The sequence below is a fragment of the Passer domesticus genome, chromosome 19 (genome assembly GCF_036417665.1).
Source record: "Passer domesticus isolate bPasDom1 chromosome 19, bPasDom1.hap1, whole genome shotgun sequence".
NCBI classification, from domain to species: domain Eukaryota; kingdom Metazoa; phylum Chordata; class Aves; order Passeriformes; family Passeridae; genus Passer; species Passer domesticus.
In genome coordinates, this window is record NC_087492.1 from 8,629,199 (window position 1) to 8,656,024 (window position 26,826).

At 54.8% G+C, this 26,826-nt stretch overlaps 2 protein-coding genes across 5 annotated transcripts; both read left to right on the plus strand.

The window, feature by feature from the left end:
- Positions 1-1,694: 1,694 nt before the first annotated feature.
- LOC135283678 (glutamine-rich protein 2-like) lies at positions 1,695-26,548 on the plus strand. Of its 2 annotated transcripts, none has more exons than XM_064394715.1 (13): positions 1,695-2,170; positions 2,467-2,547; positions 22,293-22,394; positions 22,643-22,747; positions 22,936-23,027; positions 23,169-23,283; positions 23,569-23,691; positions 23,907-23,981; positions 24,291-24,455; positions 24,612-24,724; positions 25,351-25,416; positions 25,700-25,765; positions 26,353-26,548. In XM_064394715.1, the coding sequence occupies exons 1-13, from the start codon at positions 1,916-1,918 to the stop codon at positions 26,531-26,533; spliced, it is 1,539 nt and encodes a 512-aa protein (XP_064250785.1). In that variant the 5' UTR covers positions 1,695-1,915; the 3' UTR covers positions 26,534-26,548. The 2 variants fall into 2 exon arrangements, with proteins under 2 accessions (XP_064250785.1, XP_064250784.1); XM_064394714.1 differs by lacking the exons at positions 1,695-2,170; positions 2,467-2,547 and adding exons at positions 21,401-21,831; positions 22,128-22,208.
- LOC135283679 (glutamine-rich protein 2-like) lies at positions 2,579-5,761 on the plus strand. Of its 3 annotated transcripts, XM_064394716.1 has the most exons (9): positions 2,579-2,670; positions 2,895-2,990; positions 3,179-3,270; positions 3,412-3,514; positions 3,696-3,902; positions 4,129-4,251; positions 4,474-4,548; positions 4,858-5,022; positions 5,179-5,761. In XM_064394716.1, exons 1-9 carry the CDS (start codon positions 2,629-2,631, stop codon positions 5,296-5,298), a joined length of 1,023 nt encoding a protein of 340 aa, XP_064250786.1. In that variant the 5' UTR covers positions 2,579-2,628; the 3' UTR covers positions 5,299-5,761. The 3 variants fall into 3 exon arrangements, with proteins under 3 accessions (XP_064250786.1, XP_064250788.1, XP_064250787.1); XM_064394718.1 differs by lacking the exon at positions 5,179-5,761 and having other exon boundaries at positions 4,394-4,548; positions 4,858-4,990; XM_064394717.1 differs by lacking the exons at positions 4,858-5,022; positions 5,179-5,761 and having other exon boundaries at positions 4,394-4,744.
- Positions 26,549-26,826: the final 278 nt, after the last annotated feature.

Genomic DNA, 26,826 nt, shown 5'->3' on the forward strand with positions numbered 1-26,826 from the left:
TATTTCATCTTCCTATGTCTCTTACAAGACATATTTGAGCAATAAACAACACAGCACTGAAATGAACTTACTTTGCTCTACTTTTCCCTAGATGTGCTGCTTATTACAAGCCTTGTCATGTCCCTGGAGATTAACTTCATTGGTCACTACTGCAGACAGTGCCTTTGATACTGGTTTTCTTTCTCATATTGTATGCAATAAACAGCTCAAGAAATTAGGGACAAGAGAAAATCATGAAGGGTGAAAAAAACAAACGGAGGCAATAGTGATTAGAGACCTTAAAGCTAAGAAGATGTGCCAGAGAGGATTTGCAGGCGTCTCCCATGTTCACATGTCGGACAAAGAAACAGCAGAAGGTGGCTGACAAGGTCAGGGTGCAGGAAATATATTCCCTTTCCATGTTGTCAGGTTTCCCAATGCTTGAAAGCCAATTTGAGAGTCCTCGATGGTTTATTTCCTCTGCCGGCTCATAAGTCAGCTCTGTATCCCCTCACCCAAAGGTTGCTGCTGTAGAGTTTTGAAGCAGGAAGGAGAAGGGGTGAACGGAGCGTGTTTTGGAAAGGGGCAGGTGGGGGTGGATGGCAGGTGTTCAAGGGAAGAACTTGGCTTGTCTTCCCACACAATCTTGGGGACATTGGCAGGAGAAATGATTTCATTGTCTTCTTTATGGACTGTCAAGCTGACATAAAACCTGACTTGGAGGAAATGGTACAAAGGCTTCAAAACCTGACTTGGAGGAAATGGTACAAAGGCTTCACCCATGGAGACTCTCTGCCCTGAACTCCTGAGGAGAAAGGAGTCTGTGCCCCAACAACCCTACAGCTCAGCCAGGGGCTCACGGGGCTCCTCCTGCACCCCCAGCATGAGGAACAGCACCCCACTGCTTCCCTGGCAAAGGCTGATCCCAATGGATGCTCCAAACCAGGCCCTGGCTTTGCTGTGCCAAAGCAGCAATGGCCGTGTCTGAAACCCAGGGGAAAGCAGCAGGTTGGTGATTCTCTCCCAGGGACTCAGCTCTGTGGGGCTGCTGGCCCCCCTGCAGCCTCTGCCCAGGAGCTGCCTGGGGATCCCTCTCTTGCTGAGGAAACAAACATTGAGGTACCCTGGGCTTCATCTGGGGCTTTGTGGTTGTGTCAGTGCCCTGCCCGTGGTGACTCACACTGACAGTTCACTGCACAGCAAAGCCAGGCTTAGTGCCTGCTCCACAATGCAGGAAGAGACTGAGAACATGAGGTGCCACAGAGCAGGACACTGACACAGCAGATGGAGAAGTGGCTTCGCTCTAACTCAAGTCTTAAACTGATTAAAAGAAATATAGTGAGGCCTCTCCTGTCCTGTGAGACTTTCAGGCACCTTTCAGTCACTAAAGGGCTTCAAATGGGCTGGAGAGGGACTTGGCACAGGGGCCTGGAATGACAGGACAAGGGGGAGCGGTTTCACACTGTGAGACAGCAGGGTTAGACTGGGTTTTGGGAAGAAATTCTTCCCTGTGAGTGTGGTGATGCCTTGGCACAGGTTGCCCAAAGGAACTGTGTCTGCCCCATTCCTGAAAGTGTCCAGGGCCAGACTGGATGGGACTTGGAGCAACCTGGCCAGTGGAAGGTGTTTCTGCCTTTGAGGTCCCTTCCAGCCCAAGCCATTCCATTCCATTCCATTCCATGACTCCATGAGTCTGTGACCCAGTGGCTGCCAGGGATGAGGTGTGCTGCCTGGCAACAGGAGTTGTGATGAAAAGGGGCATGAGCAGAGCAAGCTCCAGTCTGTGACGGACAAGGGATGAGGAAGGAGCCTGCTGGCTACTCCACCTTTTTAACATCACTTTTGCTCATTCCTTTCATTATACGTTTTAGCATCCCTGACAGGCCCAACTGGGCAGGAAGGCTTGTGACAAATCAGGGACAGAGTGTGTGCAGTCATGGCAACATCCCTGGACACACTCAGCCTCTCCCAGATGCTGGATCTTGCCATCGAGATGCCCCAGAATGGATCTGTTCACTTTGCAGCCATGAGAAAACTGCTGCAGGCTGTGCTGGAGCACCTGGACGTGCAGTACCTGACCAGCCAGGAGCCGTGGCCAGGCCAGCTGAGTGGCCCCTCACTTGCTGATGTGGCTGCTGAAGTGAAAGAATTTAAGAAGGAGATGAAAGAGTATAAGAAACACACGTCCAAGGTAGAGGCTCTTCCCCGCCCCTGGGCACTCCCCCAGCAGACAGCCCCTCTCTGCTTCCTCACACAGCCGTGCTTGGCTCTGCCCTCACTGCCCTGGCAGAGCCGCTGGCAGGGGCTCTTTGCTGTCTGGATGGGCTTCAGTGCTCTGGCACTGAGCCCGGCTGGGGCAGGTGGCACTGGGACTCTCCCTGCTCACCTGGCTGTGCCATGGGCTGCCCGTGGCAGGGTGGGGCTCTTTGGGGTGTTGCTGCCCTGGCCATCACCTCTGACATCCCTGATTCTTGAACTGCTTCACAGGTTCTTCGCGAGGAGATTGGTGGGATAAAGGCAGAATATTCCCGCATAGCAGAGAACCTGAAGAAGTTCCAGGAGGCACAGGTCTGTGCAGACCACTGAGGTGGTGAATGTCGTTTTGCCTCCACTCCTCATATCTGATACCACTTTCTCCTACAGTCCGGCATGGCAGAAAACATGAAGAAGATCCAGGAGGCACGGGATGAGGTGAGCTGCTAATGGGAGCAAGTTTTGGGTCTGAGACAGCAGCCCATACCCTCTGCTCTGCTGGCTGGACGCACGGACCGCGCTGCCTGCAGAGCCCTGCCAGGCTGGCTGCGCTGGTCCCTGAGCTGTTCCCCCATGCTGAGCATACCATGTTAGAGGTTAATGCCCTGCAGGTCCCCTCAGAACCATCCCAGGGGATGGCTAACACAACCTCTCCCTCCTAGGTCACATCCCTCTCTGAGAATATCACTGAGGAGATTGACAGGATAAAGGAAGCACAGAACCACACAGCACAGAAGATTAAGGAGTTGGCTGCCTCAGTAAGCTGTGGGGTGATGTTACCTTTGAGCTGTCATGAAAAACCTCAATGTGACTCCAAGAGCATGTTTTGGGGTCAGGGTCTCAGGACTGTGTTGGGGGCCCTGGGGCTTTCTGTGCAGCTGAATGACCTCCACGCTGGGACAACATGATGGCTGTGCCCTGACTCTACTGTCACTGGTTTTCCCAGATTAAGAAGCTGGAGGAAGACCTTAAAAAGCTGAGGCAGGATGCAGCGAAGTGGAAAGAAGAGAGCAGCAATGAGATCTCTCAGCAACTCGAGTAAGGGGACAGGAGTGGGTTTCATACCCTGGGGGGCTGCAAGGGAGCCCAGATGGTCTGGCTGCATCCTGGTTTGTGGGCACAAGGTGCCCAGCAGCCCTGCAGGGGTAACCCTGCCCTTGCCCCCATCCCGCTGGCCAGGGCTTTGCTGGAGGAGACAAAGCGTGAGCTGCAGAAGATGGGAGAGCAGCAGGAGATGAGGAAGGCCATGCTGGAGCAGCTGGTGACTGAGACAACCAGCAAGGTGAACGAGCAGATGAGGTCCTGGGGGAGCATTCCCAGCCCTCCTGGCTTGGTGCAGTACTCCTGGCGGGGTTCCCAGCCACATTCCCCAACTGGCTGGGGCCACTGAAGCCCACAGCATGCAGGACTGGTGGTTCCATTCATCCCATCTCTTGAGCTGATTCCTTTTGCCTTTCCTGCAGCTGGCTGAGATAGGGGAGATAGTGAAGAGTGTGCAGGAGGAGAAGGAGAAGGCAAAGGCAGAGTGCTCCAACTGCACCTTTGACATCAATGAGCATTTGGGGGAGCTCCTCCGGCGCTGTGAGAACCTCCAGGAGCAGGTGGAATCCCTGGAGTCCCGGCAGATGGCTGTGGGCAAGCTTGAAAAGATGATGAGGAATTGGGGCCAGGTAGGCAGCTGGCAGCATGGGGGACTGAGGACATCCCCTGGGGTAGACCCAAACTGCCCAAACTGGCCTGGACCAGTCAGTGGCATGGACAGAAATGAAAGCCTTGATGCAAATGTCCTGTTGACACTGAGAGGTCTTGGCCACTGTTTGAGTAATGTGGGTCTGCCCCTGTGGAGCAGCCAGACCCCCTTTGTTCAGCAACAAATGTTTTTCCTCCTTGGAGCAGAACACACAGCAGATGCAGCCCGAGGATGCAACAGCTGTACAGATGCAAAGGGACTATGAGAAGCTCAGCTTCATATCTGGGACCCTCCAGAAGGACTCTGAACAAAAGCAGAAAGAAATCAAAGTAGGTGGCTGAAAATCCTGTGGTATCAAAAAATCTCCCAGGCTCTCCTTGTGATTCCAGGCAGGATCACAAGAATGTCTCCCTGCTGACCTTTTCAGCACTGTGCTGGTCCCAAGTGCATTTCCTCAAGGTTTTTGGGCAGGGGGAGAGGGGTGTGTTCCCCTGGCCAGGATGCAGCTCCAACCTTACTGCGGTACGATCAGTTCCTTTCTGTGCTGAAAGATGCTGTTCCAGTCTCTGGAGAAGCTGCAGAAGGAGAAGGCAGATCAGCAGGACATGCTGGCAGCAATGGACATGGTACAGTCTAGAGGGGCCTCTGTACCAGCCCAGGGGCTCCCGGGCAGGGTGACAAATGCCCCTTGCCCTTGGGGGCTGGGGGGCAGAACTGGTGTGGGGAGGGAGAATTTCCTGAGCTCAGGGGGTCCCTCACCCTCCAGATGGTGGGACCAAGCTCACCAGGCTGACGGGGCAAATGGGGCCACAGCAGCCTGAAAGGGCCATGCTGGCCTGGGGGAAGCACTCCTCCCTCTCCCCTCACACACGTTGGCCCTGCCTGTCCTTCCTCATCCCTTTCCCCACTGCTCTCCTGCCCTTCCCCTCTGCTAGAAGGCGGACAAAGCTGCCTTGGGCAGCAAAGTCAATTGCAGCCAGTTTGATGTCACTATGGAGCGTCTGGATGAGAGGATGGAGGAGTTGCAGAGCCAGATTTCAGGCCAGGAGCAGCACTGGAACAATACGCAGCAGCAGCTCAGTGATGCAATGGAAGAGAAGGTGAGGGGTACCTGGTCCCCACCTTGAGGAACTGGCACCTTTGGGACTTGGCAGCCTGAGACAGCACCCCTCGGAGGATCCCCCTCCAGGCTTTTCCCTGGAGAGCTCCATGTCACCTCCTGGGGCAGCTGGCTGAGGCTGTGCACCTGTTCACAGCTGGATCGCCTGGAGCTGAAGACTTTCCGTAACCAGATGGAGGAGACCTGGAAGAGAAGTATTGAGGAGCTCAGGAATGAGATGAAGCAGGGTGACAGTGGTGCTGGGATTAAGAAGTGAGTGTGATGGAGACACTGATGGCTTTTTGGGGAGAGTGATGGTCCCATTCCCTCCAGCTCTCCCACACACTGCCCCTCTGGTCCCCTGCCACGGCACCAATTCCACTGCTAAATGAACCTCAGGGAAGCTGATGAAGCAGCTGCACCTTCTCCTTCCACCAGCAGCGGGTTGCACACAGGCAAGGAAGAACAAGGAGAGGGCACCTGCAGGACAGAGCCCTCCCAAAGCAAAATGGGGCTGTGGGTGCAAAGGCTCCCAGAAGCCAGGCTGGGAGAGGGCAACTGCTCCTCCCAGGCAGGGCTGTGACACGCCGTGTCCCAGAGCTGGATCATGCCCTGCCCTCCTGCCATGCACACAGGGGACTTTGGTGCCCGAGAGGGGCTGCAAGCGCTGCAGGGGCTGCTTGGGATGGTGACATGGGTGCCTGTGGCCTTCCCCTGGCCTCAGCCAGCACCTTGGGGATGGGGAGAAAGAGGCTCAAGAGCCCACGGTTCAGCCTGCAAACGCCGTGACCCTGTGCCGTGAGCTGCCCAGCGCCTGGCTGCTGCCCGCCAGCTGCTGCCTGTGTGCTGCAGGGCTGTGGCCCCAGGAGCTCAGCCAGCCCTCTTCCCTCACCCTCCTCAGGCAGCTGCCAGTGCCTTTCACGTGCCTGTCCTGTGACCGCATGCTCACCGTGCAGGTTCCTGGCCAGTGAGTAGCACCAGGGCATGGGGGCAGCGGGGCTGGCATGGGGGAGATGGGTGCCAGCAGTGACGCTGCTGGGCACAGGGGTGCCAGTGTCTGCTGGGGAGGGGCTGATGTGGGGAGCCCCCTCTGCAGCCCTGCCCATCAGGGGGGGCTGTGGGCACTCATCCCAAGGGCTACAGGCAGCGGGATGCCATGGGGTACAATCCCATGGGTTTGCGGGTGCCGTCTCCAACAGGAACAGGTTGTTTGTCCCCTGTCACACCCCTGTGACTCCTGCCCTCCCCAGGTTCCCCAAGATACTCCCATATTTGCAGCCACTGCGCCCTGGCAAGGAGCCACAGCACAGCCAAAGTTAAGGGCCCTGAGGACACATCCCTGGCTCCTGGGGTGCAGCGTAGCCCTGCCACACCAAGGAGGGCTCTGCATTTGTGTGGGACAGGCTATTGCTCCCTGCTTGCGGCTCCTGCAGCAGGTGGACAGGAGCTGGCAGGGACATGCAGGCAGCACTGCCAGTCCCCTCCCTGGCACAGCAGGGTGGTGCCCAGAGTGCCACAGGGCTGGGCACTGAGGATCCTCTGCCCCATCCCACAGGAGGCCAGTGGTCCGTGGCGGTGGCTCCCATGTGCCACAGAGCTCTGGCGACCATCAGAGCAGCAGTTTCAAACTGCCACCAATTCAGGATTGTCTGCGGAACAAGGCATTTCTGCAGGGACTCGTGACCCGCCCCAACAAGGTAGGGATGATGAAGGTGAGGACATGGCACGTGTACTCTGGGCGGGCCGGGCGATGCTGAGGATCCTGGGTCAATTTGTGCCTTCAGTTTCCTCGGGCACAGCTGCTTTGGGAGGGTTGCTAGGGAATGCTGGACTGGACCCTGCCTCTCAGCCAGCTACTCTCTCCTTCCCAGCCCAGAGTGGCCCAGCTGCTGGGCAGGGGTGGACACGTGCCGAGGGGCCGCAATGACCAGCTTCCTGTGGTGACCAGGACACTGGATGAGCCAGGTGTGGCCCTGTCAGGGCACGGGGAGCAGGGGGACAAGAGACTGGCTGTCTGCTGGGTCTGCACCTGCTCCCTGCGGGTCTCTGGCCAAGCAGGTGACCCTCCTGCTGCCCCGTTCTGAGCTGGCTGAGCTGACCCAGACGGGGCAGCCCCGGGGCCTGGGGGCTCAGCCTTGCCTCTCCCCCAGGCCCTGCCACCTCTCGGCATCACCGGCCAGGCACGGCCCCCCGACACGTCTCCAGGGCACCAGGGCTCCCCCAGCCACTCCAGCCCCGGGAGACTTCGACAGCCCTCAAGTAGCTGGACAGGACTGGGAACCCCGTGCTCCACCAGGGACATCGTCTCAGCAGAGAGAAAACTCTTGGACAATTGTTGTCTGAGAAATAACATTTTCATTCTATTACGTTAATAAAAAACCTTCTGAAAGACACGCAGAGCCTTTTCCCATGGCCTCTGAAAACATTGGGATAAATCAAAGTGTCCTACACTATTTTTACTATTAGTTATCAGGCATTACTTTATTCCCAGCACTGGGGTACATGGGAGTAGCTCCACTCAGAATGCACACCCACTCTCTAAACTTTTCACTATGTAGTTTCAGCAAATAAATTAAAGCTCACTGCTTATAAATTACATATTTCTCTTCATTCATTAATCTCCTATCATCCATTTGTTATTGATTTCTCAGTTCTCATGCTGCTGCCAGATGAACAATTGCTTGCTCCTGGCGGGCTCCACACTATGCTCATTTTGCCAAGTCCATGGAACCACATCATCAAAAGCAGGATAAACTTTTACCAAGAGGGGAGTCAATCTACAGCCCATCGATCTAAGCTTTCACTAATTAAATAACTGGCCAGCTTTACCAACTTTTCTCCTCATTTGCAAAGAAGCACCATTTCACCACGTGGTCAGGTATGACTGTGGGTTCACCGACCACCCGAGACTGCCATGGAGACTCCCAGGGCAGAAGAGTGCATGTGCTGAGGGGAGGGAATGTATATTCATGTCTTGGGGGAAATTATTGCCATATGTGTGTTTCTTCTGAGAATAGTTATGAATATGATGACAAATACAGTATTTCAACAGGGGCTTTTCCTGTACACAGCATGTACTCTCTGTGCAGCCATCCCCCATACATCTGGCTTTGCAGTAAAGAATGCCTAATCCCTAATATGAAAAAAATCCCTAATATGAAAATTAAAGCATTTATTTCTTTCTGGTTGTGATAACAATGTTAATTGGTCCACTTTTCAGTCTTTTTATTATGTGTAGTGTTTTTCCAGATATTGTTTTCACGACACTAAGAGCAGAATTCTCCTTGTTCATTTCTTCTTTACCTCTGGTTTCCACACCTTGTCCTCACACTCTACAAATTCTGCATTCCTCGTGTCCAGTTCTCAGCCCCATTTCTCTACCCCAATCTTTGTTCACTGAATCATGTCAAGGTTATCTAGCAAAACTTAAAAGTTCAGTGATTTTCCCAAATGGTGTTCCATTAATAGCAGTTTGTATAAAGTCTTGCTACATGCTCCAGTGGAAAACTGCACTGCTAATGATTAAGTGAAGCCATTATTAACAGACTTAATGAAAACAAATAATAGGAATCTCAGATTAGAAAGTTATATCATTTCCAACACATCCCCCCTTTATAAGTGACCTTATTTCTTTTAGGATTACTTCCACTTAAATCATTGGATATTTAGAAAGACTTAAGACACTAAAATGCAATAATTCCTATTAAACTACTTAGTAAAACTTTTTGGCAAAACTTATACTATTTTAGATCCAGGGCCATTCAATTTTGCCAGCATTTTATCTTGGGCTTGTTATTCTGGGGTTACCTCTGAAAGGTCATACATTTTGCTGCAGCAACTATTAGGATGCGTTTCTCTGCCAGCCCTTTAGCAGCTTTATCTGCCAGTCGGTTTCCTACACTAACTGATGTATTTCCTAATGGATGAGCTTTACAATGCATGAGAGCCACTTGGGCTGGTACCTGAACACATTCTAGTAATTGTCTGGTAATGTCTCCACCTTTGACAGAGGATCCTTGTGCTGAAAGGAGCCCTCCTTTGTTCCAGAGAGCTCCGTGGGCAGGTACTGCTCCAAAGGCACGGTTAGCATTAGCCCATGTGTTCCCATTCTTCCCCTGAGACAATTCCAGGCTGCCATAGGCTGAGCAGCTCAGCCCTGTGTGCAGAGGTGGTAAGAGGTAATGGGACGGCTTGGATTGGGCCCTACTGCACAGCCAAACTTCTGCTTTCCTTTGCTCACAAAGCTGCTCCCACCTGTGGACAATTCCCAGGCCGGATCTTCTACCAGAGGATCTCCTCTGCTGGAGTGAAGCTGCTCAGTCGTTGGAACACAGGCATGTTGTGAGGCTTCTTGACTTTCTGGTACAGATTCCAGGAACGTGGCTGGGTGCAAGGCAAAGGAGTTGTTTGCAGTTCCCCATCATCCTGCTCCAACAAGACAACTTGATACTTCAGCATTTGACTTGGGGGTCACCAGTGGCCTCCTTTGTGTTCTAGAACAGAGAGGACCAAGGGGGGAACATGAGCAGTCATTATCTGGCCCATGGTCCATTCGGGGCTTCTTGGATTAAAGCGCAGCTCCTGCTCCAAGTCAAAGGCAGTTAAGGGACATCCCTTAACTTACACTGTCCACTTGTTTGGAAAAATATCTTATGGCCCTTTTCCATGTGCATAACCTCTGAGCTAACACCCGTAGTGCAACACGTCAGTGCTCATGAACAATCTGCTCAAGAGGCTTGCTCAAGTCAGGTAATGCCTGTGCTGGGCTGGCATTAGAGCTCTCTTGGGGTCTCTGAAAGCCTCTGGCATTCTGGGGTCCACTGTAGCACCTCCTTGGTGTAGCACCTCCTTGGGCGATTCTCAGGGTCTCATATAAAGGTCTTACCCATAGGCCAGAATTAAAAATCCTGAGCCCACACCAACCACCCATTCCTAGAAATATTCCTAACTTGCAAACAGACCTTGGCTCTGGAGTTTCACAAATCCCCTCCACCCTTTTGGTTGCAAGGCTTTGCTGTCCCTGGGAAATGAGCCTCAGGTAGGTTTGGCATTAGGGCACTTCTTTGACACTTTGGGCCTTCTTCTTGGATACCCTGTAACTGGCTTGTCTCAGAATGTTCAGGAAACTTAAGAGTCATTTCAATGCATCCAGCTTGAGTTCCATTAGCTTCCGAGTTGCTGTCCGAGATTTTCTCTACTCCCCCGGGCGGGGGAAGGAGGCTGCACCGGCCGAGCTGAAGGCACAGCAACTGACAGCCGGGGGGCACTGCCCAAATGCGCCGGGGGCATCCGGGGAGCGCCTCAGCAGGAGGCAGCAGTGATCAGCAGGAAGGCGAAGTAGAAAAGAGGGTCTCGTCTCGGGGGCAAAGTCCAGAGTTCTTTAATGTCTCCAGGGAAGGCCAGCCGAGTCAAAACCATGAGGTGGGGGTACAGCCGATCAGAAAGGGACGGAACATACAACATTTCAACCAATGAGGAAGAACTTGGGAGGGAACAAACTCGTGACAAACATGCCGGCTCGCCAATAGGGAATGTGACAGGGAGGGACCCTTGTTCCCGATCCAATCACCCATCGAGGAGGGGAGAACTTTCTGGAAAGAGGGAAGGGGACAGTGGCTGATGGACAGGAACTCAGGGAGGGATTGACAGAGGGTAACCAGGGGAACAGGGGTGGAGACAAAAAACTGACACTCTCAAAAGGAGGGGTTGCCAGGGGAGGAGAGGGGGGGAACCCTAGGACCGAACCATTATAACTTTAGGGGGAAACAGAACAAACCAAATGAACCCTGCACCACAACAATTAGCAATTAAAGCATCACCTGCATACTGCAGCAAAGGGGTATCTTCATTCTCCTTTTCCCATTCTGAAGTGACTGCCAGAGCCCTGGCCAGCTCTTAGAACTCCAGCACCCCACCAGCAATAGGGAACTGCCTGGGTATGGGGATTTACCAGAGACAGAACCTTTACAGCCACTTGCTCTAAGACGCCAGGTAGAAGCCACATCAGGAACCAGGCAGAGGAGAAAGCTGTCTGTCTAGATGTTCCACAAGGAACAGCTTATTCCAGGTGAAAGGAGCTCACACAAAGAGCCCCAGGCACTCCTGTGCAAGGGGCTTTGTACAGATACAAATCAGGGGGTGGATACAAACAGCAAACCAATAGGGAATCCTCAGGGGAGGAGTGAGGGGATTACATCAAGCATCTGGGGCCAGTTGGGGTAGGAGGGTGCAGAGGATGGCTCACATGCGCCAATGGGGCTTCCAGGAGTAGGGGGATTCCAATGGGATGTTGCGAACAGGGATTGGCCCGAGAGTTAAGGGGCAGAGAAGGTTCAGGAATAAGGGGCTCGGTTGCCTTGACAGGCAGGGAAAGAGCTGGAACAAGGGGTGGAGAATGACATGAGGGGCAGCTTTGAGGGAGGGTAAAACCCAGGAGTAAACCATCTCAGGGAGAACATGAGGGCACGAGGACAGAACGACGCACTTAAAAAGGAATCAATAAGATAAATTCAAAGCGCAACACCGTACCTCCAATTCTTTTGTCAATTGGTTTTTGTCTTGGGGTGTGTCGTGGGTTAAGACGGAAGTGAGTTTTTTGGGAGGTTGTGGTCAAACCAGTCAGTGCTTGGATTTGAATATTGGCACCTGGTTTGGCCACCGAAGGTATGGACTGCCTCTGAGAACACAGGGGGTTAAAAGCAAGAACTGCCAGGAGAACTCTCTCTTAGTTTCAGTCTGTAAAGGAGCTCAGAGCTCCCCTGCCCAGCCGGGGCTGGCTGGGGGAGGGAAGCCATGCGGCCGGGTGAGATAGGCCGGAGCCTCGGGCAGAGGAGGGGAGTGAAGGCCTTGCAAGATGGAAGGGTGGAGGAGCCTGAGAAGCATCGGGCCCCCCTCCTACCCCCCGGGAGACAGAGAGAGAGAGAGAGCCAGTGCCTGTGCTGCCTTGGAATTCAGTATCATGGGCTGGCAGCACGGCCGACCAGAAGTGGGGGATGCGGCGAGAGAAGGTGCCCGGCAGCTGTGGGAGTTCTGGGCAGGCAGAGGCCCAGATTTTAACCCCTTTGTAAAATAATGGAAACCTTACAAATACTGATCCTCCTGAATGAGAAAGAGGAGAGAGAGATGAAGCATGAAGAAATGGGCAAGTGTGAGGAAAGTTGGTGCATGTGAGAGATGTCAGAAGAGGTGAGAAGAATCCTAGGTGGGCAGAGATGATGGATTGACTTTGAGCTGGACTCTTTCTTGTATGGCCATGGACAGACCCATGTTCTTCCTGTGACTCAGAGACTGTATTTAGGGGGAGGCAATGCCTTGGAGTCAAGAGTGAAGCAGTGGCGGGAACAGAGATGGCTGAGGAGGGTGTGGGATGCCCTCTGTCTCCAGGAGGGGAAGATCTCTGTTCATGAGGCCCCTCGGCCCCAGGAGTTTAAATTTGGGGGGGACTGGTGTCCTGAATTTGAGAGACTGCTGCTTTTGGAACTGAGTGGAGCATCCTTAAACGGGGAACCCTAAAAGCAGTCCTGGCCCATGTGCAGTGGTGAGAGCACTGGACATGGAGGGAAGAAGTCACGAGGGCCGATGTTCTCTGGGTGGTGCCACGAGTGACACGGAAACACAAGAGGTTTCAATTGTGTTTCTGGGGGAAGCCTATGGTGCAAGGGGGGACTCCTCTCTCCCTGATGGATTTGAGGGTTGATTATTTGAGGGGTGATGATGGACTGATTATGTGAGAGATGGTGTCGGGTTGGAAATCTATGGTGTTATTTCATTCTGTGGAGAAAATGGAGGGGAGGAGGAGGAATGTATTTGGAGGGTTTTCATTCTTAGTTTTGTGTTTGTTCCTTTTTAGATGTTGTAATTAATAAATTTTGTTTCCTTCACTCCTGAGTTGGAGCCTGCTTTGCTCTGTTCCTGATCACATCACACAGAAGCCACCAGAGAAAGTGTATATTCATGGAGGCACTGGCACTGTGGCAGAGTCAAACCATGACAGGGTGACAGGATGATACTGTGTCTCCTATTGTCTGCTTTATGCCCAGACATGGGTCCTGTAACTTTAAGCTAGGTCTGAGAGAGGGGTGCAAAGCCAGTGGAATTCTTTTGGTGTGGTTTTCCAACATCCTGCCCCAGGCTCCCTCAGCTGTGTTGTGCAGCACAGACAGAGGGAGTACATCTCGGCTTTCAGCTGGCTTCTCGTTTCTTTGACAATGGCAGAAGTCTTTCCAGGACTGTAGCTTCTTCTCCTGGAACGGTTTTTGCTTTTCCCTGGTCTGAAGCACCAGAACATCGCCGGCAGCCCTGTGCCTTGTCCCGCAGGGGAGGCCTTGGGATGCACATCCCGCCTCTGGACTCGGGAGGAGCCGAGCCACGCCTACAGAAAGAGCTCTGAATCCACCAGCCTACCCCACAATGAGAAGGCTTGAATATCTAACGTTATTCATTCTTTTTCCCATGCCTGCCTGCACTCTGTGTGTTAAATAAACAGCTTTTTTCACTTTCCTACAAAAAAATTCCTTGCTGTGGGAGGGAGGGCGTGCTGAAACCTGTTTTCTTTAGAGGAGATGTTTCCTCCTAACTTGTCTCAAATTGAGACATTTCTCAAATAATGTGGGGTGATTTTTGAACCCTGGATGAAGAACAGTCCACCTCAATTGGTTTTCATGGCCCGTCAAGGAACTTTCCATTCGAGTTGACTTTCAGTTTCAAGGGCAATGCAGAAAGAATCATCCTTAACATCCACAACAGTGGACTCATCAGTTTCCTTAATTGAGGTGAAAAGTGTATAAGGGCTTGCTACCACTGGGTCTCACACCAGTCTCACACTATTTCCTTGACAGCTCTGACATCTTGTACTGGCCTGTGTTCCTTAGTGTGTGCTTCCTTTACTGGCAGGAGAGGAGTGCTATATTGTGACTCACATTCCCTTAGTGACCCATCTTCCAAAATTTAGCAATTCATTCTTCTAACCCTCTTCTACCTTCTAACTTCAAAGAATAATTGTTCTGCCTGACCAGTCTTCCATCAGGCTCCAACTGAATCCTTACTGGTTCCAGTGTCTTGATTTCCCTGGAATTCCATTGGTGCACACCAACACAGTGACAGTGTTTTCCCCCTCCTCCCACCAGGGATGTGCAGGAGGGAAATACTTGTCCAGCATTCCCTGCTGAACATTCTGAGCATGCCCTCTCTCAGCCTCTTCCCCCACTTTTGCCATTACCACAATTCCTCCACCTGGAGTTAACAGTGTGTCTGAACGTCCTTCCTAAAATCCCAGGGCTCTTTGCCTTGAACCCACTGGATTAGGGCATCAGAGGATCTTCCGGAAAAATCTTTGGAGTGCACTGGAGTCCTCTCGATCCCATCAATCCATGGAGCAAAAGAAGGAGGAAAGTTCCACCTGGGTCATTAGCAACTGTCACCAAAACCAGGATAAATGAAATCCTCAAACACTATCCTTTTAGTTTTGGCAAGTTGGGCGTTACTTTATTCTTCTCAGGACGAGTGGAGCGGATAGTTCCAGCCACACACACAGAAAAAATTTTGACTTAGTTATCTGTTTTTTGCAAACAAAGGAATCAATGGTCATCCATTCTCAATGCCATCATTCTCTTCATTACTTTGCATTCTAACTGCTGTTGGGCTTCACCCATGGAGACTCTCTGCCCTGACCAGCAGCAGCAGCAGGGCTGGCCCGGAGGCAGAGCCACAGCAGGGGCAAGGAGCTGAAGGGGCACCAGGGAGAGCGGGGAAGAGAGAGGCTGGTGAGACAAGGCCTGGCCTGTAATTTTAAAGGTTTTTATTAACAAGATAACTTAACGCTACTTAACTAATTATATACTAACTTAATACAACTAAAATATCATCTTTCTGATGACTGTTGTTACAGGCGTTTCTCGCTTCGGACAAGATGTCCCAGGTCGAGGACTGGGTGATGAGTCCTGTCCATGTGGCTGGGGGCTGTTGATGTCCGGCAGGACTGGAGAGGCTGGTCGAGCCCTGGGGCCCGTGAGACCTGTCGGGGAGCTGTTCGTGGCTGGTGCTCTCGTGAGGCGGCAGGGCCTGGGGGTGAAGTGAGGGTGAGCTGCCACAGGTGCTGGCCCCACCCACCAGAACTCAAGCACTTGTCCCACACTGGCCATGGCCATTTTCCCACCTCACTCCAGCTCCAAGCTCAGTTACCCCATGTACCAGTCCTCCCAATCCATTCTGCCCCTTCCTTCTTACCCCAGACGCAAAATACCCATGCCACATTAGCCAGATCTGCACACAGAGCCTTATTCATTCTACGGCCCGTACCCAGCAGATAATCAGCCCCCTGTTCATTATCCCCCATGCCCTAACGGGGCCATACCTGATGCGTCCTCTGTCCTGATTGCCATACGATGCTGGTCATTACGGCTCCTGGAGATGTGTCCGTCACTGGGCTGCAGCAGGGTCACACTGGGCTGAGGAGGAGAGGGCAGCTGGCTGCAATGCAGGGCCCAATCCAGCATCCCCCAATGAACCTCCCAACCCAGGTCTCCCTGGGAACTGAAGGCACAGATTGCCGCTGGATAGTCAGCAATGCCATCAAGCCTCAGTCGCCATTCTGTGTCCCCACCTTCATCATGCCTACCTTGTTGTGGAGTACCAGGAGACGCTGCAGCTCTGCACTTGTATATGGAGAAGCCTTGATGTTCTGCATGGTGGAGCTGCGGCTCTGATGGTCCCCAGAGCTCTGCGGCACACGGGGGACCCTGCCATTGACCAACTGCCTCCTGTGGGATGGGGCAGAGGATCCTCAGTGCCCAGCCCTGTGGCACCCTGGGCACCACCCTGCTGTGCCAGGGAGGGGACTGGCACTGCTGCCTGCAGGGGCACGTCCCTGCCAGCTCCTGTCCACCTGCTGCAGGAGCCCCCAGCCCATCCACCCGGCTGGTCTGCTGGCTCTGTCCCCACGGCCAGGTGTGCTGGCCATGGCCGTGGCAGGTCCCTGTGCACAGGACACCAGCTGGCAGGAGCTGGTCGGTCCCTGCTGCAGAGCTTGGTTTTTGGGAACTCCTTTCACAGGAGGCATACAACTCCCCACCAAGCGTGAGCTCAAATTGAAAACAGACACAGCTCATCAGATGTGCTTTCAGCAACCTTGGGACAGAGATGTGGGTGAGACAGGGCAGGGCAAGGCAGGGAATGCAAAACCCCCCAGACGTGGGGCAAGCACTGGCCCTCCACAGCTGCCTTCTGCTCCCCAGCTCTGCCCAGCCCCGCCAGGCTCCTCTGCCCCAGCCCAGGTGCAGAGCCCTCCTAGCTGTGGCAGGGCTACGCTGCACCCCAGGAGCCAGGGATGTGTCCTCAGGGCCCTTACCTTTGGCTGTTCTGTGGTTCCTTGCTGGGGGTCATTGGCTGCAAATATGGGAGAGTCTCGGAGGACCTGGGGAGGGCAGGAGTCACAGGGGTGTGACAGGGGACCAACAACCTGTTCCTGTTAGAGGAGGCACCCACAAACCCATGGGATTGTACCCCATGGCATCCCGCTGCCTGTAGCCCTTGGGATGAGTGCCCACAGCCCCTGCTGATGGGCAGGGCTGCAGAGGGGGCTCCCCACATCAGCCCCTCCCCAGCAGACAGTGGCACCCTTGTGCCCAGCAGGGTCACTGCTGGCACCCATCTCCCCCATGCCAGCCCCGCTGCCCCCATGCCCTGGTGCTACTCACTGGCCAGGAACCTGCACGGTGAGCATGCGGTCACAGGACAGGCACGTGAAAGGCACTGGCAGCTGCCTGAGGAGGGTGAGGGAAGAGGGCTGGCTGAGCTCCTGGGGCCACAGCCCTGCAGCACACAGGCAGCAGCTGGTGGGCAGCAGCCAGGCGCTGGGCAGCTCACGGCACAGGGTCACGGTGTTTGCAGGCTGAACCGTGGGGTCTTGAGCCTGTTTCTCCCCATCCCCAAGGTGCTGGCTGAGGCCAGGGGAAGGCCACAGGCACCCATGTCACCATCCCAAGCAGCCCCTGCAGCGCTTGCAGCCCCTCTCGGGCACCAAAGTCCCCTGTGTGCATGGCAGGAGGGCAGGGCATGATCCAGCTCTGGGACACGGCGTGTCACAGCCCTGCCTGGGAGGAGCAGTTGCCCTCTCCCAGCCTGGCTTCTGGGAGCCTTTGCACCCACGGCCCCATTTTGCTTTGGGAGGGCTCTGTCCTGCAGGTGCCCTCTCCTTGTTCTTCCTTGCCTGTGTGCAACCTGCTGCTGGTGGAAGGAGAAGGTGCAGCTGCTTCATCAGCTTCCCTGAGGTTCATTTAGCAGTGGAATTGGTGCCGTGGCAGGGGACCCGAGGGGCAGTGTGTGGGAGAGCTGGAGGGAATGGGATCATCGCTGTCCCCAAAAAGCCATCAGTGTCTCCATCACACTCACTTCTTAATCCCAGCGGCGTTTTCACGCCTCAACCTGTTCTCGAGAGCCTCCATGTTCCTGTTCCAGGAGCCAGCTGGAAAGGACTCGACCAGCCTCTCCAGCCACACCGGACATCAACAGCCCCCAGCCCGATGGACAGGACTCAGCACCCAGTGCTCGACCTGGCACATCTAGTCAGAAGCAAGAAACGCCGGAGACAGCAGTCATCAGAATGATGACCTTTTAGTTGTAATAAGTTAGTTAATAATTAGTGTTCAGTTATTTAGTTAATAAAAACCCTTAAAATTCCAGGCCGGGCCTTGTCTCACCAGCCTCTCTCCTCCCCGCTCTCCCTGGGGCTCCTTCAGCTCCTTGCCCCTGCTGTGGCTCTGCCTCCGGGCTGAGCAGGTCGAGCCCGGGCCAGCCCTGAGGCTGCTGCTGCTCCCGTGGCGGCTGCGGGGCAGCTCCGAGGCTCCGGGCCTGCTGCGGCAGCAGGAGCAGCGCTGCAGAGCCCGCGGCCCTGAGGGGCTGGCAAGCCACGGGCAGATGGCCATGGGGCCCGGCGGGCACTGCTGGCGCTGCTGCTCTCGGCTGCCGCCTGAAATCCTTACAGGCAGCCCTGACGCCGACTCAGGAGCCGCCTGGAGCCGTGCCCGAGGGCTGGCCCCGGCCCCCAAGTGCGCACTCGTCCCCTCATCTCTGCACTGGCACATCCCGAGCTCGTGTGGCAGCTTCCTCCTCCTCCTCCTCCTTTCTGAGGGGCAGCGTCAGGGGCTGGCCCAGCGGCTTTCCTCCCGCACTGCGGCAGCCCCTTGCCCACAGCTCCTGTCAGCAGCCGGAGCTGCTTTCCTTTCCAGCCGGGCAGCCCCGCCGTGTCCCGTAGCCTGCGCCGGATCCTGCCCAGTGCCGGCGAGACCCGGCGGCTGGGCCCGGCCGTGCCGGGCAAGAGCAGCTCCCTAGGCGGGGGAGCACAGGGGGACATGGGGGGACACACGGGGGACGCACGGCGGGCAGCGCTTCCCCGTGTCCCCATTGCCGCAGAGCAGCGCCGTGTGCCGGGGCTGGCACGGAGCCCAGCACCCAGGAATGTCTGTGCTCTGACGGGAGAAAGGACACTGCAGGCATGCTTCTCACTCACCATGGCGTGCAGCAATAAAACCTTCGGCCAGTTCATGGCAGTTAATGTGGCAGTCAGTGGTACCTTGAGAGCGCAGTAACAAATCAAGGCGGCCCAAGGTATTGATGGGGCTCTGTGGACACCTAAAGTAGAACGTGTCATAAATGCTTATGGGTAATAAAGAAATAAATAAATAAATGCCGTGGGTAATAAATACTTACACCATCTGGAACCATGCCTGCACTTTGGTGGAGCTCTCACCTCTGCATCCACAGCTGTAGTTGGGCTTCGCAATAAAGAAATGCCTGATTCTGAATACTGCATTTTTGTTAATTTTTATTCCTGAATTTCGGTGACAGGTGACCTCCACCATTGTCCATCCTGGAGCAGGGCCAGGGCGAGGGACAGTGCATGCTGCTGCCCTGCCCAGAGCTGGCTGGGTACTGTACATGTGCACATAACACCTGATGTCCTGGGATCCTACTACCATTTTCCTTCAGAACACTCTCTGAAGCACTAGAGGGAGATTTCTTGAAGATGTTTAGGCTTTGTGTGTGCACAAAACGGCCTGGTGAAGCCAAAATGAGCAGGAAAGCAAGGAGCAGAAGACACTGAGCTGGTAGAAAGGGACAAGAAGAAAAGAAGAAATGTGACCATCCCTCCCGTGGCACCAGCACCGCAGTTAACAGCAGCCTGTGAGCTGCAGGAGGGCACCCAGCATGCTGGGCAGCATCAGCCTGCTCCCTGCTTGCCAGAGGGGTGGACAACCTGCCCTTTCCCCCTGGATCTGCTGTGGACAAGTCAAACACGGGGTAGTTTTGGGCAGGGCAAAGCAGCCAACGACTGCGTGAGCCAAGTTTCACTCCTGGTCCCTGGGGCAGGGGCCTGGCTGGGCTGAGCCAGACGACAGGGCATGAGCAGCTGGTGCTCAGAGGTGGCAAGTGCCCCTGAAGGGCACTGGTGCCACTGCTCCCCATCAGCGTGCAAGAACCAGAGCATGGAGCCTCTCCCTCTTGCCGTGCTGCTCCCCCTTTGCTCTCCCCGTTGCTGGCAAGGAGCGCCCGCTCCCTGCCCTGTACTCACCCACTGCTCCCTGTGGAAATGCCCTCTGGAGCGCAGAGCTCTGCCCTGGCTGGTCACACAGAGGGATTTGTAGTGCCCTCTGTGCTGGGCAGGCTGAGTGGGTTCTCTGAATTAACTCCATCCTGTCCTTCTTTCACCCATACAGAAGACAACATCCACAGCCAAGGTCTCCAGCTGGAATGGAGCCTCCAAAGAAAAAAGTGAAGAAGGCAGACAAGCCAGCTTAATTCATGTTCTCCATTCTTAATTTATGTTCTGTATAAATGTTCTAAATTATTGGTTCTTCTTTTTTATTCTAACTTCCTATTCCTATTTCATTGTTCTTTATTCATTGTTCTTATTTCATGTTCATCATTCATTGTTCACTTCTTGTTCTTGTTGTTCTTCACTGCTCTTATTTCATCTTCCTATGTCTCTTACAAGACATATTTGAGCAATAAACAACACAGCACTGAAATGAACTTACTTTGCTCTACTTTTCCCTAGATGTGCTGCTTATTACAAGCCTTGTCATGTCCCTGGAGATTAACTTCATTGGTCACTACTGCAGACAGTGCCTTTGATACTGGTTTTCTTTCTCATATTGTATGCAATAAACAGCTCAAGAAATTAGGGACAAGAGAAAATCATGAAGGGTGAAAAAAACAAACGGAGGCAATAGTGATTAGAGACCTTAAAGCTAAGAAGATGTGCCAGAGAGGATTTGCAGGCGTCTCCCATGTTCACATGTCGGACAAAGAAAGAGCAGAAGGTGGCTGACAGGGTCAGCGTGCAGGAAATATATTCCCTTTCCATGTTGTCAGGTTTCCCAATGCTTGAAAGCCGATTTGAGAGTCCTCGATGGTTTATTTCCTCTGCCGGCTCATAAGTCAGCTCTGTATCCCCTCACCCAAAGGTTGCTGCTGTAGAGTTTTGAAGCAGGAAGGAGAAGGGGTGAACGGAGCGTGTTTTGGAAAGGGGCAGGTGGGGGTGGATGGCAGGTGTTCAAGGGAAGAACTTGGCTTGTCTTCCCACACAATCTTGGGGACATTGGCAGGAGAAATGATTTCATTGTCTTCTTTATGGACTGTCAAGCTGACATAAAACCTGACTTGGAGGAAATGGTACAAAGGCTTCACCCACAGAGACTCTCTGCCCTGAACTCCTGAGGAGAAAGGAGTCTGTGCCCCAACAACCCTACAGCTCAGCCAGGGGCTCACGGGGCTCCTCCTGCACCCCCAGCATGAGGAACAGCACCCCACTGCTTCCCTGGCAAAGGCTGATCCCAATGGATGCTCCAAACCTGGCCCTGGGTTTGCAGCAGTGAAGGAACTGGCTTAGGTGTAACAGACATCTTCAACGGATAAAAAAGAAAGACAATGAGGCTGTACCCTCCTGGCAGACCTTGGAGCATGTTTTGGCAAATAAAAGGACTACAAAAGGGCTGGAGGTGGACTTTGCACAAGGGCCTGACATGGGAACAGCTTCACACTGAGAGAGGGGAGAGATCGGTGGGATATTGGGAAGAAATTCTTCCCTGTGAGCATGGTGATGCCTTGCCACAGTCTGCACCATTCCTGGAAATGTCCAAGACCAGGTTAGGTGGCACTTGCAGCAACCTGGTCTAGCGGAAAATGTTCCTTGACCTGTCCCTGACCGGGGCTGAAACGAGATGATCTTTTAGGTCCCTTCCAGCCCCAGCCATTCCAAGGCTCCATTAATCTATGACTTCATGAGTCTGGAACCCACTGGTTACCAGGAGTGGAGTGGTGCGTTGCCTGGCAACGGGTGTTGTGATGAGGAGGGCCACCAGCACCCTGGTTCCAGTCCTGCAAGGGACAAGGTAGGAGGACGGAGCCTGCTGGCTACTCATCCTTTTCCTTATCACGTTTGCTCATTGCTTCTATCACGCCTTTTGTTTAACCCATTTGTCACCAATTTTGCTCATCCCTGACAGACCCAACTGGGCAGGAAGGCGTCTGACAAATCAGGGACAGAGTGTGTGCGGTCATGGCAACATCCCTGGACACACTCAGCCTCTCCCAGATGCTGGATCTCGCCATTGGGACACCCCAGAAGGGGGCCATTCAGTTTGCAGCCATGAGAAAACTGCTGCAGGCTGTGCTGGAGCACCTGGACGTGCAGTACCTGACCAGCCAGGAGCCGTGGCCAGGCCAGCTGAGTGGCCCCTCACTTGCTGATGTGGCTGCTGAAGTGAAAGAATTTAAGAAGGAGATGAAAGAGTATAAGAAACACACGTCCAAGGTAGAGGCTCTTCCCAGCCCCTGGGCACTCCCCCAGCAGACAGCCCCTCTCTGCTTCCTCACACAGCCGTGCTTGGCTCTGCCCTCACTGCCCTGGCAGAGCCGCTGGCAGGGGCTCTTTGCTGTCTGGATGGGCTTCAGTGCTCTGGCACTGAGCCCGGCTGGGGCAGGTGGCACTGGGACTCTCCCTGCTCACCTGGCTGAGCCATGGGCTGCCCGTGGCAGGGTGGGGCTCTTTGGGGTGTTGCTGCCCTGGCCATCACCTCTGACATCCCTGATTCTTGAATTGCTTCACAGGTTCTTAGTGAGGAGATTGGTGGGATAAAGGCAGAAAATTCCCGCATAGCAGAGAACCTGAAGAAGTTCCAGGAGACACAGGTCTGTGCAGACCACTGTGGTTCTCAAGTCATATTTCCAAAACACACTCACCAGTGACTTGTCCCTTACAATGCTTTCTCCTAGACCCTGGTGGTTTCCGAGCATCTCGAGGAGATTGAAAAGTTAAAGGCTGGCCAGCGGCATTTGTCAGGGGAACTGAACAAGGTCCAGATGTCACGGAACCAGGTGAGCTGCTGCTGGGAGCAAGTTTTGGGTCTGAGACTGCAGCCCGTACCCTCTGCCCTGCTGGTTGGAAGCTCAGCACTCTTGGCCCTGCTAGATGCATGGACCGTGCTGCCTGCAGAGCCCTGCCAGCCTGGCTGAGCTTGGCCCTGCACTGTCCCCAGTGCTTGGCAAACCACAGCAGGGCTCGAGGGCTTGCGGGTCCCCACTGACCCTCCCTGAGGCTCACTGCCACCACTGCTCTCTCCTAGGACATGACTCTCATCCAGGATCTGCGTGAGGAGGTTGACAAGATAAAGACAACACAGCTCCTCATGGAAGGAGACATAAAGAAGCTTAAGGAGTCTCTTGCCTTAGTGAGCTGTTGGGTCATGTAATCTTTGGGCTCTCATGGGGAACTTCAATGTGGCTCCACAATCAGTTTTTGGTGTCAGGGCCTCAGGCCCAGGTGGAGGACCGTGGGGCTGCCCATGCAGCTAAAGGGCCCACACGCTGGGACAACATGATGGCTGGGCCCTGACTCTACTGTCACTGTCCTTTCCAGATGAAGAAGCTGGAGGAAGACCTTAAAAAGCTGAGGAAGGATACAGCCAAGTGGAAAGAAGAGAGCAGCAAGGAGATCTCTCAGCAAATTGAGTAAGAGGACAGGAGTGGGTTTCATACCCTGGGGGGCTGCAAGGGAGCCCAGATGGTCTGGCTGCATCCTGGTTTGTGGGCACAAGGTGCCCAGCAGCCCTGCAGGGGTAACCCTGCCCTTGCCCCCATCCCGCTGGCCAGGGCTTTGAGGCAGGAGACAAGGCGTGAGCTGCAGAAGATGGGAGAGCAGCAGGAGAGGAGGAATGCCATGCTGGAGCAGATGCTGAATGAGACAGCCGACCAGCTGAATGAGCAGGTGAGGTCCTGGGGGAGCACTCCCACCACTCCTGGCACGGTCCTGTTGCAGCTCCATGCCACATCTTCATGCTCTGTTGTGCTTTGCTGTAATCTTATGGGAGAGCCAAATTGCCCAAATTGGCCTGGACCAGTCAGTGGCATGGACAGTAATTAAAGCCTTGATACAAATGTCCTCTTGACATGGTGGGCTCATGGCCACTGACTGAGTCATGTGTGTTTGCCCCTGTGGAGCAGACAGACCCCCCTTGGGTCAGCACCTTATGTTCTTCCATCCCGGGAGCAGGATCAGGAGCTGAGACAGCAAATGGAAGCCAAGTTTTTGCAGATCCAAAAAGACTATGAGAAACTCAACCTTGCCTCAGGGATGCTCCAGAAGGACTCTCAACAAAAGCAGAAGGATATCACGGTAGGTGGCTGAAACCCCTTTTTGGTCAGAGCATCCCCCAAGACGACTCCATTCAGGGATCACAAGGAATCTCCTGCTGACCTCCTCACAGCACTGTGCTGGTCCCAAGTGCATTCCCTTGAGGTTTTTGGGCAGGGGGAGAGGGGTGTGCTTCTACATCCTGCAGTATGCCACCACCTTACTGTGGTGTGATGAGTTCCTTTCTGTGCTGAAAGATGCTGTTCCAGTCTCTGGAGAAGCTGCAGAAGGAGAAGGCAGATCAGCAGGACATGCTGGCAGCAATGGACATGGTACAGTCTAGAGGGGCCTCTGTACCAGCCCAGGGGCTCCCGGGCAGGGTGACAAATGCCCCTTGCCCTTGGGGGATGGGGGGCAGAACTGGTGTGGGGAGGGAGAATTTCCTGAGCTCAGGGGGTCCCTCACCCTCCAGATGGTGGGACCAAGCTCACCAGGCTGACGGGGCAAATGGGGCCACAGCAGCCTGAAAGGGCCATGCTGGCCTGGGGGAAGCACTCCTCCCTCTCCCCTCACACACGCTGGCCCTGCCTGTCCTTCCTCATCCCTTTCCCCACCGCTCTCCTGCTCTTCCCCTCTGCTAGAAGGCGGACAAAGCTGCCTTGGGCAGCAAAGTCAATTGCAGCCAATTTGAAGAGAACATGGAGGAGCTGGATGAGAGGATGGAGGAGTTGCAGAGCCAGATTTCAGGCCAGGAGCAGCACTGGAATAAGATGCAGCAGCAGATCAGTGATGCAATGGAAGAGAAGGTGAGGGGTACCTGGTCCCCACCTTGAGGAACTGGCACCTTTGGGACTTGGCAGCCTGAGACAGCATCCCTCTGAGGATCCCCCTCCAGGCTTTTCTCGGGAGAGCTCCATGTCACCTCCTGGGGCAGCTGGCTGAGGCTGTGCACCTGTTCACAGCTGGATCGCCTGGAGCTGAAGACGTTCCGCAAACACCTGGAGGACTCCTGGAACAGGAACATGGAAGAGCTCGAGAATAGGCTGTCGCGTGAAAATGCTGCTGGGTATAAGAAGTGAGTGTGATGGAGACACTGATGGCTTTGGGGACAGTGATGGTCCCATTCCCTCCAGCTCTCCCACACACTGCCCCTCTGGTCCCCTGCCACGGCACCAATTCTGCTGCTAAATGAACCTCAGGGAAGCTGATGAAGCCGCTGCACCTTATCCTTCCACCAGCGGCAGGTTGCACACAGGCAAGGAAGAACAAGGAGAGGGCACCTGCAGGACAGAGCCCTCCCAAAGCAAAATGGGGCCGTGGGTGCAAAGGCTCCCAGAAGCCAGGCTGGGAGAGGGCAACTGCTCCTCCCAGGCAGGGCTGTGACACGCCGTGTCCCAGAGCTGGATCATGCCCTGCCCTCCTGCCATGCACACAGGGGACTTTGGTGCCCGAGAGGGGCTGCAAGCGCTGCAGGGGCTGCTTGGGATGGTGACATGGGTGCCTGTGGCCTTCCCCTGGCCTCAGCCAGCACCTTGGGGATGGGGAGAAAGAGGCTCAAGAGCCCACGGTTCAGCCTGCAAACGCCGTGACCCTGTGCCGTGAGCTGCCCAGCGCCTGGCTGCTGCCCACCAGCTGCTGCCTGTGTGCTGCAGGGCTGTGGCCCCAGGAGCTCAGCCAGCCCTCTTCCCTCACCCTCCTCAGGCAGCTGCCAGTGCCTTTCACGTGCCTGTCCTGTGACCGCATGCTCACCGTGCAGGTTCCTGGCCAGTGAGTAGCACCAGGGCATGGGGGCAGCGGGGCTGGCATGGGGGAGATGGGTGCCAGCAGTGACCCTGCTGGGCACAGGGGTGCCAGTGTCTGCTGGGGAGGGGCTGATGTGGGGAGCCCCCTCTGCAGCCCTGCCCATCAGCAGGGGCTGTGGGCACTCATCCCAAGGGCTACAGGCAGCGGGATGCCATGGGGTACAATCCCATGGGTTTGTGGGTGCCGCTTCTAACAGGAACAGGTTCTTGGTCCCCTGTCACACCCCGGTGACTCCTGCCCTCCCCAGGTATCCCGAGACACTGCCGTATTTGCAGCCAATGCCCCCCAGCAAGGAGCCACAGCACAGCCAAAGGTAAGGGCCCTGAGGACACATCCCTGGCTCCTGGGGTGCAGCGTAGCCCTGCCACAGCAAGGAGGGCTCTGCACCTGGGCTGGGGGAGAGGAGCCTGGTGGGGCTGGGCAGAGCCAGGGAGCAGAAGGCAGCTGTGGAGGGCCAGTGCTTGCCCCACGTCTGGGGGGTTTTGCATTCCTTGCCCTGCCCTGCCCTGTCTCACCCACATCTCTGTCCCAAGGTTGCTGAAAGCACATCTGATGAGCTGTGTCTGTTTTCAATTTGAGCTCAAGCTTGGTGGGGAGTTGTGTGCTTCCTGTGAAAGGAGTTCCCAAAACCAAGCCCTGCAGCTGGGACAGGCCAGCTCCTGCCAGCTGGTGTCCTGTGCACAGGGACCTGCCATGGCCATGGCCAGCACACCTGGCTGTGGGGACAGAGCCAGCAGATCCGGCCGGGTGGATGGGCTTGGGGCTCCTGCAGCTGGTGGACAGGAGCTGGCAGGGACATGTCCCTGCAGGCAGCACTGCCCGTCCCCTCCCTGGCACAGCAGGGTGGTGCCCAGGGTGCCACAGGGCTGGGCACTGAGGATCCTCTGCCCCATCCCACAGGAGGCAGTTGGTCAATGGCAGGGTCCCCCGTGTGCCGCAGAGCTCTGGGGACCATCAGAGCCGCAGCTCCACCATGCAGAACATCAAGGCTTCTCCATATACAAGTGCAGAGCTGCAGCGTTTCCTGGTACTCCACAACAAGGTAGGCATGATGAAGGTGGGGACACAGAATGGCGACTGAGGCTTGATGGCATTGCTGACTATCCAGCGGCAATCTGTGCCTTCAGTTCCCAGGGAGACCTGGGTTGGGAGGTTCATTGGGGGATGCTGGATTGGGCCCTGCATTGCAGCCAGCTGCCCTCTCCTCCTCAGCCCAGTGTGACCCTGCTGCAGCCCAGTGACGGACACATCTCCAGGAGCCGTAATGACCAGCATCGTATGGCAATCAGGACAGAGGACGCATCAGGTATGGCCCCGTTAGGGCATGGGGGATAATGAACAGGGGGCTGATTATCTGCTGGGTACGGGCTGTAG